General features: G+C 56.9%; 1 protein-coding gene across 1 annotated transcript in view; it reads right to left on the minus strand.

Moving 5' to 3' along the window:
* Ncor2 (nuclear receptor corepressor 2) overlaps positions 1-15,603 on the minus strand; it is a 150,017-nt gene that overhangs the window by 53,682 nt on the left and 80,732 nt on the right. The window contains 4 exon segments of the mRNA XM_028894308.2: positions 110-258; positions 9,934-10,032; positions 11,828-11,882; positions 15,308-15,486. Of these exon segments, the coding sequence (XP_028750141.1) occupies positions 110-258; positions 9,934-10,032; positions 11,828-11,882; positions 15,308-15,486 (482 nt within the window).

Raw genomic sequence — 15,603 nt, forward strand, 5'->3', positions numbered from 1 at the left:
TGAGGCTTCCGGGAGGAAAGGCCTGGGAGAACTTGAGTGGGGCTCCACACCGGCGCCAGGCTCCGCTCCCCAGGGCCCAGGTGTGAGCTGAGCAGCTGCAGGGCCTTACTTGCTCAGCTCCTCTTTCTCGTTATCCACATCCTGCTTCTCCTCCTCCTTGTCGGTCTCCTTCTCCTTCTCCTTCTCCTCCTTCTCCTCCTGGCTGCTCCGGGCCATCTGCTGTTGCTGCTGCTGCTGCTGCTGCTGTTGCTGCTGCTGCTACAGTCCAGGGAGCAGAGGCAGGAGGGAAAACGGGAGACAGGTGAAGCTGGGGAACGGGGGGGATGGGGAACGCAGAGGCCGGGGTGGGGGTGGGGGCAGCTGGGAACCAGCCAGGGGGGAGAGGCAGGAGTCAGAGGGAAGTGTGAAAAGCGCCATGTCCTGACACCGGGGTTCAATTCCCGCCTTGTCCACTGAGTCCAGTGGAGTGGCAGCAGCCGAGGGTGCTGGGGGTGGGGGACAATAGATGGGGTGCGGGCCGGCACACCAACACAAGGTGTGAGGGAGAGGGTGGAAAGCGGACCTCCATTGTTCCTTCCTCGTCGGAAAAAAAAACACAGCGCTCTACCGTGGCTCTAAGGCCTTGTCGTTCACCGGACTAGGCTACACAGGGGACAGACAGGGACATCGTGGTACACTGGCGGGCACAGCAAGAGCCTGACTTGTACAGCCACCATGGACTCTTGAGGTTACACTCTGTCCACTCTGGGTCCCCAGAGTCACCCTCCCCACCACCAGGAACCCCATGTTCTGGACGAGGAGGGGCCAGGGCAGCCGTCCTGCCCAGAAGCAGTCAGGCATGATGCTCCTCAGCTGGGCGCCAGATGTCTGTCTGTCCGCCAGTCCGGGCCCGACTTTCAGACCCCAACCCTTCACACCGCAGCCCAGGGGAGAAGCCTCACACTGGCGGACAGAGCCCCCGGAAGCTGGCGCTGAATGGCTTTGCTGGCAGTTTTCCCTTTTTGTGTGCTCAAGGTGAACCATGGAAGCTGGAGGGTCCGAACTCAAGGAGATGGAAGGCAGCACAGGAGGAATTCCTGCTGCCCGGCCTGCAGTTCACAGGTATCGGCACCTCGGGCCTGGGCTGTCTCATGCAGGGACACAGAATCCAAGCCACTCAGCTGCGTCTCCCACCCACACATGGAAGGCCTGCAGCCCAATGTCTTCAGGGGCTGGGGGCGCAGGGACGACCTGAAACCAAGCCTAGGACCCAGGCCTTACTGCCCATGGCAAGAACCATAAGAGGTGTCCCTGGCAGCCTGGGCTGAGCCCCTGCAGATAGGGGTGAGAGGAGAGGGCAGGCTGCCCCGGCCAGAGAGCCTCTTGTCTGTATAACGGTGCCTTGGCCTGAATGAAGCCATGTGCTTGGCCCCTGCTGGCTTCTGGGAGTCTTGAAGCGGGTGTTGGGTCCCTATGATCAGCTGCTTGAAATTGGTAAATCACAGAGCCTCCAAGGCTGGCTGGTAGCACCAGCCAGCTGTGCCTAGGGATCTTGGGCTTGGAGTGGCCACATGGGCTGCTGTGAGCTGTGGTTCCTGATGCCCAAAGGCTGCCAGACCCTAACCTCACCAAGACCACCATGCTCTCTGGCTAGAAGAAGCATCAATATTGTAAATGGCCCAGCTTAATCAGAAGTAGTGGTACATACCTGTAACCCCAACACCTGGGAGGGAGAGGCAGGGGGATTGTAGCATACTAAAAAGGGCAACCAGGGCTATACAGTAAGATTGTGTCTCAATATAAAACCATCCAAACAAAAATAAAATAAATTCCCAGGCTGCTCCAGTGGGTTACTAAATTTACAGACATACTAACCGGCAAGTTCTTTTACTTATTTGTTTGTTTGTTTATTAATTATGTACACAGTGTTCTGTCTGCATGTATGTCTGCAGGCCAGAAGAGGGCACCATATCTCATTGCAGATGGTTGTGAGCCACCATGTGGTTGCTGGGAATTGAACCCAGGTCCTCTGGAAGAGCATCCAGTGCTCCTAACCACTGAGCCATCTTTCCAGCCCAGCAAGTTCTTATCTAATGGCTGGTGAAAAGGACTTGAGGCTGGATAACCCCTAGGCTCCAAGGCATCAGGCTTGGCTGTGCCACTGTGTGAACAAATGAGAATGGCTATATGCCAATAAAGCTTTATTTACAAAAGCAAGTGGGGGGCCGAGTTTGGCTGGAAGCAGACTCTAGGCTAACCCTGAGACTCCCACCCCTTGCAAGTCTACTGCTGGGGTCCTCAGGTCAGAGTGAGGGGAAACTTCAGGGAGTCTGTATCACACAGCAGAAGGAATGACCGGGGAGACTCCAACCCCAGGAAGATGCAGGAAAAGCAGAATTAGAATGCCACCCACCCCATGACTCCCAAGCTTTCAGTAGTAAGTGACAATTTATCAGTTATGGTCAGGGTAACCATGTATGCCCCCCACCCCCAGAACACAGCGCTATACACCATGAAAGGCTCCAGGGCACTGCAGGTATCTGTTCATAGCTGCTAGGACTCATTTTTTTTTTAAACAACAGCTGTAAGGACAGACGCCAGCTGACAACGTGCCTCACGTCACATCTTTGAGCTTCTCGCTCTTCCCAACAACCCTGACGTTACACCTGTTCCAAGGATGAGAACAAGTCACAGAGAGGTAAAGCAACCCAGGGTCACACAGCATTTCCTAGCAGAGCCAGATGGGACATCCACCACAGCCTCGGGGCCTCTGGACTCCTACAAGTTAGCAATCCTGCGGCATCCACTTCATTCCTATCTCAAACAAACACCAAGGCTCAATCCTCCAGAGCGTGTTCTGAAGGGTTCTGAGGGAGATCAAAGGTAAGACAAGACCCTCAGGGGCTACAAACACAGCCCTGCCTGGCTTGAGTCCCCAGCCTCTGCACTGGCCACTGGGGGTCAGCCAGCCTAGGACTGTGAGGTCATCCCCACTGCTGGAACAGGGAAGCAGGAGCAGGACATGGTGTGTGCGCCAGAGGCCCTCTGAGGCCTGGCTCCGGCCTGGCAGGAGTTAAGAATTTACATGGTGACAAGTAGCACTTCGTACACAGCACAGAGGCTCCCAGCACTAGCCATTCACGCTTTCCTGGGCTGTCTGCAGCAGAGACACTTCCCCAGAGCACCATGGGACGGGTGCCCGGGTGCCCAGGTGTCCATTCGTGATGGCTCAGGCTTGTTTATTCTTTATTTCTTCACAGAACTTGGTTGGGATGGAGCCCTGGGCCTTGGCCCAAGCTAGCCAAATGCTATACCCAGTGCTGCACCCCCAGGGCCTCATTTTAAATCAAGTGGGGGCTGGGGGTTGGGCATGATGGGTGTGCTGGCTAGTTTTATGTCAACTTGACACAAGCTTGAGTCATTTAGGAGGAGGAAATCTCAATTGAGAAAATTAGACTGGCCTGCCCGTGTGCACGCCTGTGGTGCCTTTCTTGATTGATGACAATACGGGAGGGCACAGACCACTGCGGGCAGTGCCAGTCCTGGGCTGGTGGCCCTGGGTTCTATAAAAAGAAGGCTGAACAAGCCATGGGAAGCAAGGCAGTAAGCAGCACCCCTCCATGGCCTCTGCTCCAGTTCCTCCCTCCAGGTTCCTGTCTTGAGTTCCTGCCCTGACTTCCCGCAGAGATGGGCTGTGCTGTCAAACTGTAAGCTGAAATAAACCTGTTTCTCCCCCAAGTTGGATCTGGTCACGGTGTTTATCACAGCACCAGAAACCCTGACTGCGACAGTGGGGGACAAAGAAAGGTGCTTTGCTGGGTAAGCCTAAGGACCCGAGTTCAAATCCCAGCATCGCCATCAAAGGCTGCACATAGCTGTGTGTGCCCAGAATTCTAGTGCTGGGAGTGGGGGCAACCACGACACAAGATGGCTGGGGTTTGCTGACCACCACCCCAGTTCCAGCTTATGTGGGAGACTCTGTCTCAAGGATCTAGAACAGAATGATAGTGCCAATCTGTGCACACACACAACCCCCCCCCCCGGTTTCCTGCCCTACCACCAGAATAAAATCTGCGGTCCTCACCACACCCGGGACACCCATTCTGGAACTACCCCCACAGGGTAGCTGGATCCCACCCGCCTCCTACCTTCAGAAGAGGCCACTGGAGTACCTTCCTGGGGTCTTTCCGCCCTCTGTGCCCTTTGCCTGCCAGTCCCTTCTAAGTCTGGCCTCAGGTGCCTTCTAGAGAAGCCCTTGGGGTCGGTCGGATCCCTGAAAGCTACGCTTGCTCATGTGGCCCCTCAGGGCTTCAGCAGTCCTCTATACCACCTCGGAGTGGCTGTCCAGAGACGTCACGTGTCCTGCTCACAGTGACGTCATCAAAACAGACCCAAATATGCAGCGGGACCTTCCCTGATAGGCAGCTCCCAGGGCTATTGATCTGGGAAGCAATAACCCAGCTCTTAGGAGCGCCAGGGTGATGTCTGTCCCGGGGTGATGGATCATGTCCACGCAGCACCCACACTTCCGTCTCCAATGGGGTCAGTTGGGGCAGTGGGGGCAGCTGAGCCTTCTGTGCTGCGTGTGTCCTGGCCCGGGCAAACATCTCCAACCTTTCTCATTTCCCACAGGAGCGACCCAGCTTGCTCTATCCGCAGGGTTCAGCCTCTCCAGCCTCCTGGGCTCCCCAACTGCCAGCCCTGAGCAGATTCCTCCCTCGGCATGGAGCTGGGCATGAAACTAGGGATGCCTGCTCAGCTGGGCCTGAACTGGCACGGGTCTGCCTTGCCTGGAACACCCTAATAAAGCAGCTACGCGGCCCACCACAGACTGGCCCCAAGGAGCTTCATCTCCTCGACGGGAGGCCTCCTACTGAGGTCTGAGGCACAAGCACAATCCCCTCACTGGTGACCAACATCCAAATGGCCTAGCCAGGGCACTGTGGCTTCATGCGACACACAGGCCTCGGCCACCAGCTTCTGGCAACCTCACAGGCAAGGGTGGCTAGCTGGTCCTCAAGGAAGGAGTGCCAACCATACATTGCTCCGGCCTATCCGGTGCTGCCCTGGAGCAGCCTGCTGGTCGGTCATACTGCTCCTGGGCAGGCAACCTGGGCCTTGCCTGGGAACAAGGTCATCTGCCCCTGGGCAAGCAACCCGAAAAAAGTGTGAGGGTGAGAGAGGAGGGTGAGAGGAAAGGTGGACGAAGAGGTGAGATGGGGACAAGAGGAGGTGACATTGGGGTCACAGAAACACGGGCAGACAGGAAGGCAGACAGATGACAGCGGACGGGAGACAGGGCCAGACGGAAAAGGACAAGAGCCCAGAGCGGAAGCCACACACAGCAGCAGAGAGCGACCAGCGTGTGTGGCCAGGACCGGGAAGAGCACAGTGTGACAGAGAGGCAGCCGACAGGACACCGTGGGCCACCAACGTCCCCCTCAGCCAAGAGCAGCTGGCCTGGAGTCCAGGACGGACTTTTCCTGTCTCATGCCCTGCCTCTGCAGGAAAATGCTCCAGGAGACCTAGTCTACCCTTGGGGACAGGCCTGCTCAGTCACAGGGGTCCCCCCCCACAGGAAGGCCACAGCATGTCTTCTGGGCATGGTCGGGCTTCTGCGGGCTCTGGGTTAGGATGTAGCGATCACTACTGTGACTCCACAGCATGTGATTCTCCTCAGGGCAGATCTGGGCTAGGGACATGAGGTGGCCATCAGACTGCTGTCCAGCCAATGGGGCAGCTTGGGGAAAGGTGCCGGTCGATGACCCTGCTCCTGCTCCCCAGAACAGGCGGTCACTGTCCCCAGAGTCTATGCCTGTGCCGGCCTCACCCTAGGCAGAGGCCAGAGAAGTTTCTGGAATGGGAGCTACCCTGTTAGCTACGCAACAAGGTGAGCCTGCCACTCCGAATGGCCAGCTACGCTCATCACCCAGGGGCAGCTAAGGTCAAGGAAAGCCTTACTCTTTCTTGGCTCAGAATAAAGGCAACCACTGGCCGGTGGGGCTGAGAGCTGACAGGACACTGGTGGCCGCCACTGATACCCAGTGACTTTCCGGAGGACTCTGTGTTTTACGTGTGACCACTGAGCAAACACCGACTCACGGCAGGAGGAAGACGGACAGGGAAGGACGGGCTACCAGGTCCAGGCCAGCATGGATGCCTCAGGGCAGGTGCAGGACACTAACATGGCAGACACCTCCAAGAGACCTGGCCAGACAAGCCTTGCAGGGGAGCACTTGCTACCCTGTCCTTAGCTATCTCGGTCTGTGTAGGGACACTCAAGACAGGGCCCTGAGGGTGCCTGAGGTTCACCTTACCCTCCGCCACCACCTTGCTCCCTGCTTGGGGCTAGTCCCCAGGGCTGAGGTTCTCAGAGTCAATAACAGCAGGTTTGAAGAACCAGAGAGACTTTGGCGGGGACATGCTGGCCACCAGAGAAGGAGGTAAACCTGGGAGTTGACATCTCCACAGACATCCGCCCCCCGGGTCATTTCTCTGCTTCTGTTCCTCTCTTGGTTTAATCCCACCAAGGCAGAGATGGAAGGGGGGGATGGGGGACGGGACAGGACACAGACGACAGACAGTGGACACGGGACATGTGTGTGGGCTAGGCAAGGAGGCAGCCAGCTCAGGGAATGTAACTTCTCCAAAGTGGCATACAGGATGTGGAGCTTAGGGAGGGGCCATTGGCACCTTAAAGACCCGGGAAGTGGCACCTGGTGTCTTGTCTACCTTGAAGCTCTTCCCTGGGGAGTCGGACCGTGGGGAGGGCTTGCTGGAATTCCCAATGTCTTCCTGAACACATGGGCTCCCCTGTACCGGCAGTTCTCCAATCCTAGTGTACAGTGAGCCCTCGATGCACGCTCGCATGAGCACAAGCATCTTGTCCAAAGAGCCACCTCTCGGGAGACTCTGACAGGCACCTGGTGTGCTGAGCAGCAGAACAGCCACGTGTGGTGTTCCTAAGCCAGAGTGTGGCTTGGAGCCACAGCAACCACACCAGGACCACGGACACCACAACATCTATAAATAGCGGGCACCGCGGCCAGGGGATGTGCAGAGGATGAGGAACTGTGTGAGGGGTGCCCGAGATGGCAAAGAACTGGGCAGAGAGAGATGGCCTAGCAGCTCCTGGAGGCGCCAGTGGGGACAGGGACCAAAGAGCAGACGGAGACAGAAGCCGTATCACAGGACACAGCCACACTGGGCAGGGCCACCCTCCGGTGGGAGCAGCTTTCCGCCCTCAGCCTGTGTCAGGACGTGTCGCCACAGCGCAGAGCCCAGAAAAATCAGTCGCTAGAGTCCCCAGCCCAGCAGCAGAGCCGCACATGAAACACACCGGCAGTGCGGCTGACCAGAGAGAGATCACAGGCTAGCCCCACTACGGAATGATCCCAGCAGGACAAACGTCTTCCCTCAGCTCCCACAGCCATGGGAGTGAGTCTGTCCCTGGTCTGTCTCCTGTGGATGCCCCGTTAGTTACGTTCTCAGCTCTCTGAGTAGAAAGGAGTCACTTTCTCCCTTAAGCTGATGAACAGTCACTGTGGCTACTCCAGCTATCACCCCCACGGCCACCGCCACCGCCACCACCACGGCCACCACCCCCACCACCACCATCAAAATCAGCATCATCGCTGTGGTGGCTTAAATGAAATGCTTCCCATACTCAAGCATCTGAACACTTGGGTCCCAAATTGGCAGCGCTGCTTAGGAAGGGTTAGGAGGTGTGGCCTTATTAGAGGAAGTGTGTCACCCGGGGCAAGCTCTGAGGTTTAAAGGCTGCCTGTGACCCCCTGTTTGTTCTCTGCTTGGAGCTCAGCTTCCTGCTGCCGTCGCCACGCCTCTCTGCCATGATGGACTCCTATCCCTCTAGAACGGTAAGCCCAAGTAAACGCGTTCTTGTTTAAGTTGCCTTGGCAACGGTATCTTACCACAGCAACCAAAAAGTAACTGAGACATTCACTATCACCGCCATCACCAGCATCACATCGCCATCATCATCACCACCACCAGTATCAACCACCATCACCAACCAAAGACCATGATCACCAGCATCATCACCAAAACCACCATCTCCATCAGCAACAGCGTTATCACCACTGCAGCCATCACCATCACCAGCAGCACCACCACCATGGCAGGCGGCCACGCCCCCTCTACTTCTCTCTCTAGGGCTGGGAACAGAGATTTAAACAAGACCCCTTCTTGTCTCCGCAGGCCCAAAGCCTCCCGACCTCACCACGCTTTCTGCTTGGTGTCTAAGTGACCTTTTGTCCACCAGTCTAGAACATTCCTGAGTGCCCCAGCAAAACCTCGAGCATACCCACTGCTCTGTGCCACAAAGCTGTGGCGTCACACATCTGTCAGAAGCATGGGTAGGCCAGCTCACTGTGGGCACACAAAATGAGCTGGAAAACCACAGCCACAGACCAAGTCCAGCCATCCTTCAAGTCTGGAATGGACAGAAACTCAGTCCTGGGTGTTTCACTGAGCATGCACACACGAGTGTGTGTTTGTGTGTCTGTGTGCACATGTAGATGGAGGCCAGGTCTTGTTCCTCAAGAGCTGTTTACCTTGTAGTTTGAGACTGGGTCTCTCTAGGACCTACAGCTTTGTTGATTAGGTAGGCTGGTCGGCCAGAGCCAGCAAGTCACAGGATCCTCCTGTCTCTACCTCTCTTCACTGGAATTACAAGAATGTGCTACCACACCCAGCTTGTGGTGTGAATTCTAGGGACTGAACCCAGGCTCTCATGCTTACACAGCAGACATTTACCAACTTGCCAGGCATTGCATTTACTGGGGTGTTTCAACTGTCTCAGGAGATGGGTCAAACTGAACCGGAAAGCACCTGTTTCGTGGACAGCAGGCCTTGCTCTTGATGGTTCAGACCAATGCGCAGGGGGGCCTGACCTTTGCCAGTCTGGGAGAAGATGGCCAGCACAGTCTCTCTCCACCTCCCAAACACCACACTCCCAGAATCCCGGGCCATTGTGTACCAGGGTCCCATGCATTTACCTAGTTATCTTCCAGAGGTCAGCCAGCTTTTCCTAAAGGTGGATAGTGATGCTGTACGCTGCAGGCTGTGCAGTAATGGCTTTGTGTCAATAAAGCTTTATTTATACAGAGGCAGAGAGCAGAACGGCACGCTGCCAGCTGCTGGCACTCTAGGCTCATTCTAGACACCAAGGGATGAAACCGACATGGTGACCACTGGCTATTTCTCCTCTCAAATATCCATCAGAGAAGAAGCAGAGTTGGGGAAGTTGGGTGGTTCACCCCAGACTGTCCGGGGCAATCTTTACTTTGAAAATGTGCATCCCACCTTAAGAATTTTTTATGGGTATGGGTGTTTTTTCTGCATGTGTATCTCTGTACCATATATGTGCCTGATAGCCATGGAGACCAGAAGAGGACATCAGATCCCTTGGGACTGGAGTTACAGATGGTTGTGAGCCAACATGTGGGTACTGAAAAATCACATCTGGGTCCTCTGTAAAAGCAGCCAGTGCTCTTCCCCCCCCCTTCCATTTTTTCAAGACAAGATTTCTCTGTGTAGCCGTGGCTGTCCTGGAACTTTATAGACCAGGCTGGCCTCAAACTCACAGAGATCCACCTGCCTCTGCCTGCCAAGAGCTGAGATTAAAGGTGTGCACCACCAAGCCCAAATGCAGCTGGTGCTCTTAACTGCTGAGCCATCTCTCCTACCCTGAAATGTGGCCCTTTAACCATAAGGACTATGGACCAGGCAGCGCTGGGCCAGGGAAGTCCCAGCTAAGACAGAGGAGCTGTTTGCTCCCATACTGCACCGCCCACAGCCTCTTCAAGTCGGACGCCATAGAGGGAACGCTAATGATGTAAGGTGCCAATCATGAGGGATGCTGATCACCCAGCAAGAGACCCTCGAGGGCAGGGGCCTGGGCCCCAAAGCCAAGCAACCCCCACCCTCTCTCACCTGGCTCTTGCCTCGGCGCCGGTAGCTCCGCCTCACCAAACTCTTGTAGTTTTCATTCTTCTTGGTCAGGTAGTAATAGAGGACACATTCAGCCACCGTCTGTGGGGCAGAGAGAAGACACTGAGGAGTGTGTAGGAGCCTGGAGCCAGGGGCCTGAGTTCAAATCCTAGTTCCTCCGATGACAAGATGGGGGACCCTGGCCAATCTCAACCAGCAGAAACTGATCGTGCCAATCAAGTCGGGTACTCTGAATGAGCACACAGGACAAAGCCTGGCACGGAGAGACGGTAGAGACGCAGGCCATCAACACAGGGCCTGTCCTCGCAACTCTAGGTAAGTAAGAGTGACGGCATCTCAACAGCCCAGCTACCATGCAGAAAGCTCCGCAAACCCGGCCTTTGTCACACATGGTCCTGTGTGCCTTCCCAGACACCTGGGGTCCTGAACAACCTCTCCCACAACTTAGGCCCCCGGGGACAAGAAGCTTCGATGGATGCGTGGGGTGGCTACTGTGCCTGAGATGTCCATTCCGATCATGTTTGACCTAGTGTCAAACCAGAGACCATGAGGACTGTGGGGTGGGACAGACGCCAGCTGCCTATCCATCAGGCCACCCCTGGAATGTGCCATGAACAGACACTGTTCTCCAGGGTCTCCCAAGACAACCCTTGCCCACATCCCTGACCCACCAGAGAAACTGTGTGCCCGTCGGCCCAGGTAGGTGCCAACCTTCCTCTTGGCCTGGCAGTGAGTGGTAAGATGCGGGATCCCACCTGGATGTCAACCTCATTCTCGGTCACACACTGCCTGGCCCCACTGCTTTAGCAGCACCTGCCTCTGACCAGCCTCATCTAGGCCCTCTGAGTACCTCTTGCCCTCACACTCCCAGCCTCTTCCCTCCCCACCGCCTTGCTCAAGCTCCAATTTCTGAGCCACCCTAGCCTTAACCTAGGACTGTTGAGTCGCCCACACCCAGCAGGACGCATCACCAGTCAGGTAGGCTATTTATAGGGCTGGTTGCCAACACTGGTTCTTCAGGTACTGGATCCCAAAGGATCTCAGAACCTATCAGCCCCCACGACAGATGTAAGGAATGGTCACTGTCTTTGAAAATGGCTGTCTGGATCTTGGGTCCCACTCCCACCCAGTGTACCTGGGACTCAGAGCAGAGGCCAGCCAGGCTGGTGGGCGTCCCACCGCTGAGGGGCCAGACACACATTGCAGCCCTCAAGGGGGGGCCATGGTAATCTGAGGTGCTGGGGTCTGCACACAGCCAGTGCCACCACACGCCCACACCAAGGCCATCCCAGTGTGTCGAGTAAAGGCCGGATAAGTGCCCTTTGGTGACATGTGACGCCTTGCCAACAGGAGGCAGAGCTAGAACAGAGTGCTCCAGGATCAGGTTTGGGGGACAGGTGGGGTTCAAACACCAGTTCTGCAGGAAGGTTTATTCAGAAGGATAGCGACGTGTTAGCCGCACACCGGAAGTAGTATCTGAGTGTCAGGAAGCCCTCAGGACCCATGACATGGATTCAAGAGCTCATTCCACACAGTCCTGGATGCAGGCCATACCTGGCCACAAGGCCTCAGCTGGAACGTGGCAGAACTCTCTGAACTGGCACCCACCCCAGTGTGCTGGGCAAGCGGCTATGCGATGCCAGTCCCCACGGCTTTCCTGGGACGCCTGGGATTGAAGCCCGAGGCTCCTCCCCATCCCGGGTGGGGCCAGCATGGCTTTCCCCCTGAGGAAGGAGGCGGAGGCAGGGAAAAAGATGGAGCTGGCCGGGGAGACAGAGGAGGGGCAGGCGCTCCACCCAGCGCAGATACCAGCCCTGGGGAGTGGATGGCAAGCTGGTTTAGTGCCCAGCACTGCCAGCCAGAAACGGACACTCACCTTTCTCTCCAGGAACGAGGCGATCAGGCCAAAGTTCTTGGGGTGCTGCATGAACCTGGGGGAGGAGAAAGACAGGCGCTGAGGCCAGGCCGAGGCTGAGGGAGGCCCCACAAGACACCAGGAGCTCAAAGTGCCCGGGTGCCTGCCACCCCAGCCTGGCTGGGCGGGCGCCGCCCCACTAGATCCTCAGGGCGTGGGAAGGGCTGCGGGGCAGGGACCAGGGTCCAGGGCGTTCCTTTGAGTGACTCACTGGCTGTAATGCCTTTGAAAATACATTTGTTTGTCTTGCCGCAGGCTTCCAGGAAAAATGAGGACACGGCATTCAGCTTGCCAGTGGGGTCCCCCACCCCCCCAGATCTGCTTTTGTGTCTTTCCCCAGCTGGGTCTGAGAAGCTGGGCCTGGCCCGGCCCGGCCTAGCCCAGCCTACGCCGAGCCTGCCTGGATGAGGTCAGGCCAGCCAGGCGATAAGGCCTCCCGAGTGCTGGAGCGGAGCCTCGGATGCCCAGGAAAAGCCAAAAGTGGCCGGAGCCGCAGGGGGTGGCGGGAACTGGCGCCACGCCACCAGCTTCCTGCGAAGGCTGAGCATTACTGGGAAAGCCGGCCAGCTGAAATGTCAGGGCCAGGCAGTCGTGGGGGTGGGGATGGGGTCAAGGCCTGCTCACACCCCAGGGGTGCTGAGTGGCGTCACTGGGCCTATCCCCCTGTCTCCAACAACTGCCACTACCCCGGCATCTCCCAGGGCAGAAATGGCTGCCAGCCGTACCGGGCCGGTTCCCATCAGAGCCGAGCCTGTGCTGGGCTGCCCCGCCTGGCCTCCAGGTGGCTGGGCAGCAGGCCAGAGGCCCCTCCCCGCTCCCCCCGCCAGACACTGGGGAATCCGGAAGGGCCTCTTAGCTCTTCCCAAGGAAGCCGTGGTAGCAGGGCGGCGGGATGGCGGGCTACCCTGCCAGGGCCCCGCCTACCCAGGTGGCAGGCAAGCCTGGGGCACCTACCACTCTTGCCCTGCCCCCATCCCTTCTACGGGGCTTCCCCAGGCAGGAATGAGCCCCAGGACACCAGGAATCAAAGCTGAGACACTTCAGGGCATCACCCCCTCACCATCACCAGGTCACGGGACACAGGTAGAGTCAGACTTGATGATTCAACTTGTAAGCCAGCAACCCAAGAGGCTGAGGCAGGTGAACAGCCAGACTGGGCTACAGTGAGTCCCAAGCCAAACAGGGCAATTTAGTGAGACCTCATCTCCAAAGTATAAGAGAAAAAAATTAAACTATGTGGCTCAGAGGTAGCCTGGCCTCCGAGTAGGCACACATGAGGTCCTAGGTTCAGCCTGGCACTGAGCACCTCATGCCGCTGCCGAGGGAGCATGTGTGAGGTTCGACATCCATGGTTCAACTAGTCACAGGTCAATAAGGCTCCAAAAGGCAGTCAACCGTAACTGCACATGCTAGGCTATGGCTGAGGCAAGAAGTTTCAGAGTTCAAAGCCAGCCTGTGCTACGTAAAGCAGCCCTGACTTAAAAGTAGGCCATAGTGGTTCATGCTGTGATCCCAGCATTCCATTTGGGAGGCTAAGCAGGAGGGTCCAGTCCAGCCCTGGCCACACAGTGAGTCTGAGGCCAGCCTGAGCTATGAGACTCTGTCTTAACCATATTTGGGGTCCCTGTGTTACTGTCCCCTAAATAACACCGAGTAACGACTGTTCGTGTGGACATACATCTGCTACTGTGACTGACCCTACGATAAGCATGGGTCTTCGGCAAATCATCAACCTTTCACATAAGGGACATGGTGTCCAAAGCTTTTTGTGTTGGGGCTCCTAGGGTCTCCTGGGCAGAAGTGGCTACTGGCAATGCCAGGTCGGTTCCCACCAGAGCCTCTGTTGAGCCACCCTGCCACGGAGCCCCCACGGATACTAAGAGTACTATACGACCATGCCCATTTTCCACAGGAGGAAACTGAGGCTGGATGGAGGCTGGCTTGTGCAAGGGCATGCTTTGGTTAAGTGATAGAGCGCTCGCCATCAGCACCTTGGCAATTGAGGCCTCCACAGAGACCGTGACCCTTCAAAGACCCACTTGGTGTGGCTGCGTCTTGCACAGACAGAAGATACGCCAGCAGACATCAGCTATGGAATTACCCGAGTAAATCACTAATGCCTAAAGGACAATGGAGACTCCCCAGGAAGGTTCAGCCACACAAAACACCCCGGAACTGCTCATCCACCAAAACAGCAGGCCCACCAGGGGACCTGGACACACAGAGGCTCAGCCACCTCAGGATGCATGACTGTCCTCTGGCCACTGTCCTGGGTCATGTCATTCAACACCATAGAGAACGGGAGCCCCAGATACAAGCCCCGAAGAGCCCAAGGACAAGAGCCCCTGACCTGAGCTGCCTGCGGGACGAGAGGCTCACTGTACCGTCCCTCTGAGGACTTTTTGTGTTCCCACAGCCAAAGGCCACTCTGAAGACTGTCACCTGTGCCCATGCCCTGTGCAGCCACCAAGCCTTTTCTGGGATCTGGGGGTGGGGCCGGCCTGTTATACAGCACCTTTCAAAGGGCAGGTACAGCCTGACCCTAGACAACCGTTCCCCCAGCAGGCGTAAGGAAATGTTCCGAGGAAGACAAGGGCCTCTCTGGAAAGCAGGTCAGCCATTCTGCTCAACTGGTGTCTGCTACACAAGAACCTTGTTCCCACAGGTCCTCCTGGGCAACATGCCGCCGCCCGGCTTCAGTTTCTACTTTCTTAACTCCTGTCCTGGGCCTCTCTGAGGAGGGGGTTCTGCCTCTAGGTGGAGTGTTTGCAGGACACTGTTCCAAACACCATACCATGAGACCCACTTTTGGGGACCATAGTCTCCTTCTGCCTAGACACCATACCTCAGGTCCTCACCCTAGGCTGAAAAGCTCTTCCTCCACCCAGGAGCTCCACATTCATCTCCCCCAGGTGAAACTCTCACCCAGAAGCCTCCCAGGGTTTTTCTGTGTAGTCCTAGCTGTCCTGGAACTCACTCTGTAGACCAGGCTGGCCTCGAACTCGGAGATCCACCTGCCTCTGCCTCCCAGTGCTGGGATTAAAGGTGTGGCCACCACACCCAGCTGAGCTTCATCTCCTACACACCCGGTTCCTGCTGGCTGAAGCCCTGGCTTCCCCACACGTCTCTCCATTCCAGCTGGACAGTGGCACCCTGCCTCCACCATACGCAGCTCTGTGGCCCCATTGGGTGTGGACACCTCTCTGAGCCCATGTACGGGGACCTGCCTGGCTCAGTGCTGTGAGGACTATGGAGGCACAAAGCCATTACCTAAAGGAGACAGGGACATGCTTCCCATGGGGACGGAGGCAGAGATAGAGGCCAAGGGCCCCAGTGTGCCGCTGGAGCAGGGAGGGTTCTGGACGGACTGTCCCTGGGACTAGGGTATGAGGACAGAGAAGAGGCAGGCAGGGATCCCAGGCCACCATGGAGGACACTCACTTCTCACGGAAGGTGTCCCGCTCCTGCTCACTCCACATGTTGGTGACCTGGCGGTCCTTGTACACCTTCATGGGGTCGTCCATGAGCCCATTCATGTTGATGAACTTGATCCTCTGCTGGTCCGCGTCATATAACATGGGCGGGATCACTGCCAGCTGACGCATCTGCTTCTCCAGGTTCTGCGGGAGAGCAGAGGGTGGGGTCAGAGGGCGAGTGCAGGGCCTAGCAGGTGAGGGGCGGATGTCCCGGCCCTGGGACATTCCTGGGGGAGGAAGGGGAGGAAGATGAAGATGAGG

The sequence above is a fragment of the Peromyscus leucopus genome, chromosome 23 (genome assembly GCF_004664715.2).
Source record: "Peromyscus leucopus breed LL Stock chromosome 23, UCI_PerLeu_2.1, whole genome shotgun sequence".
Lineage (NCBI taxonomy): Eukaryota > Metazoa > Chordata > Mammalia > Rodentia > Cricetidae > Peromyscus > Peromyscus leucopus.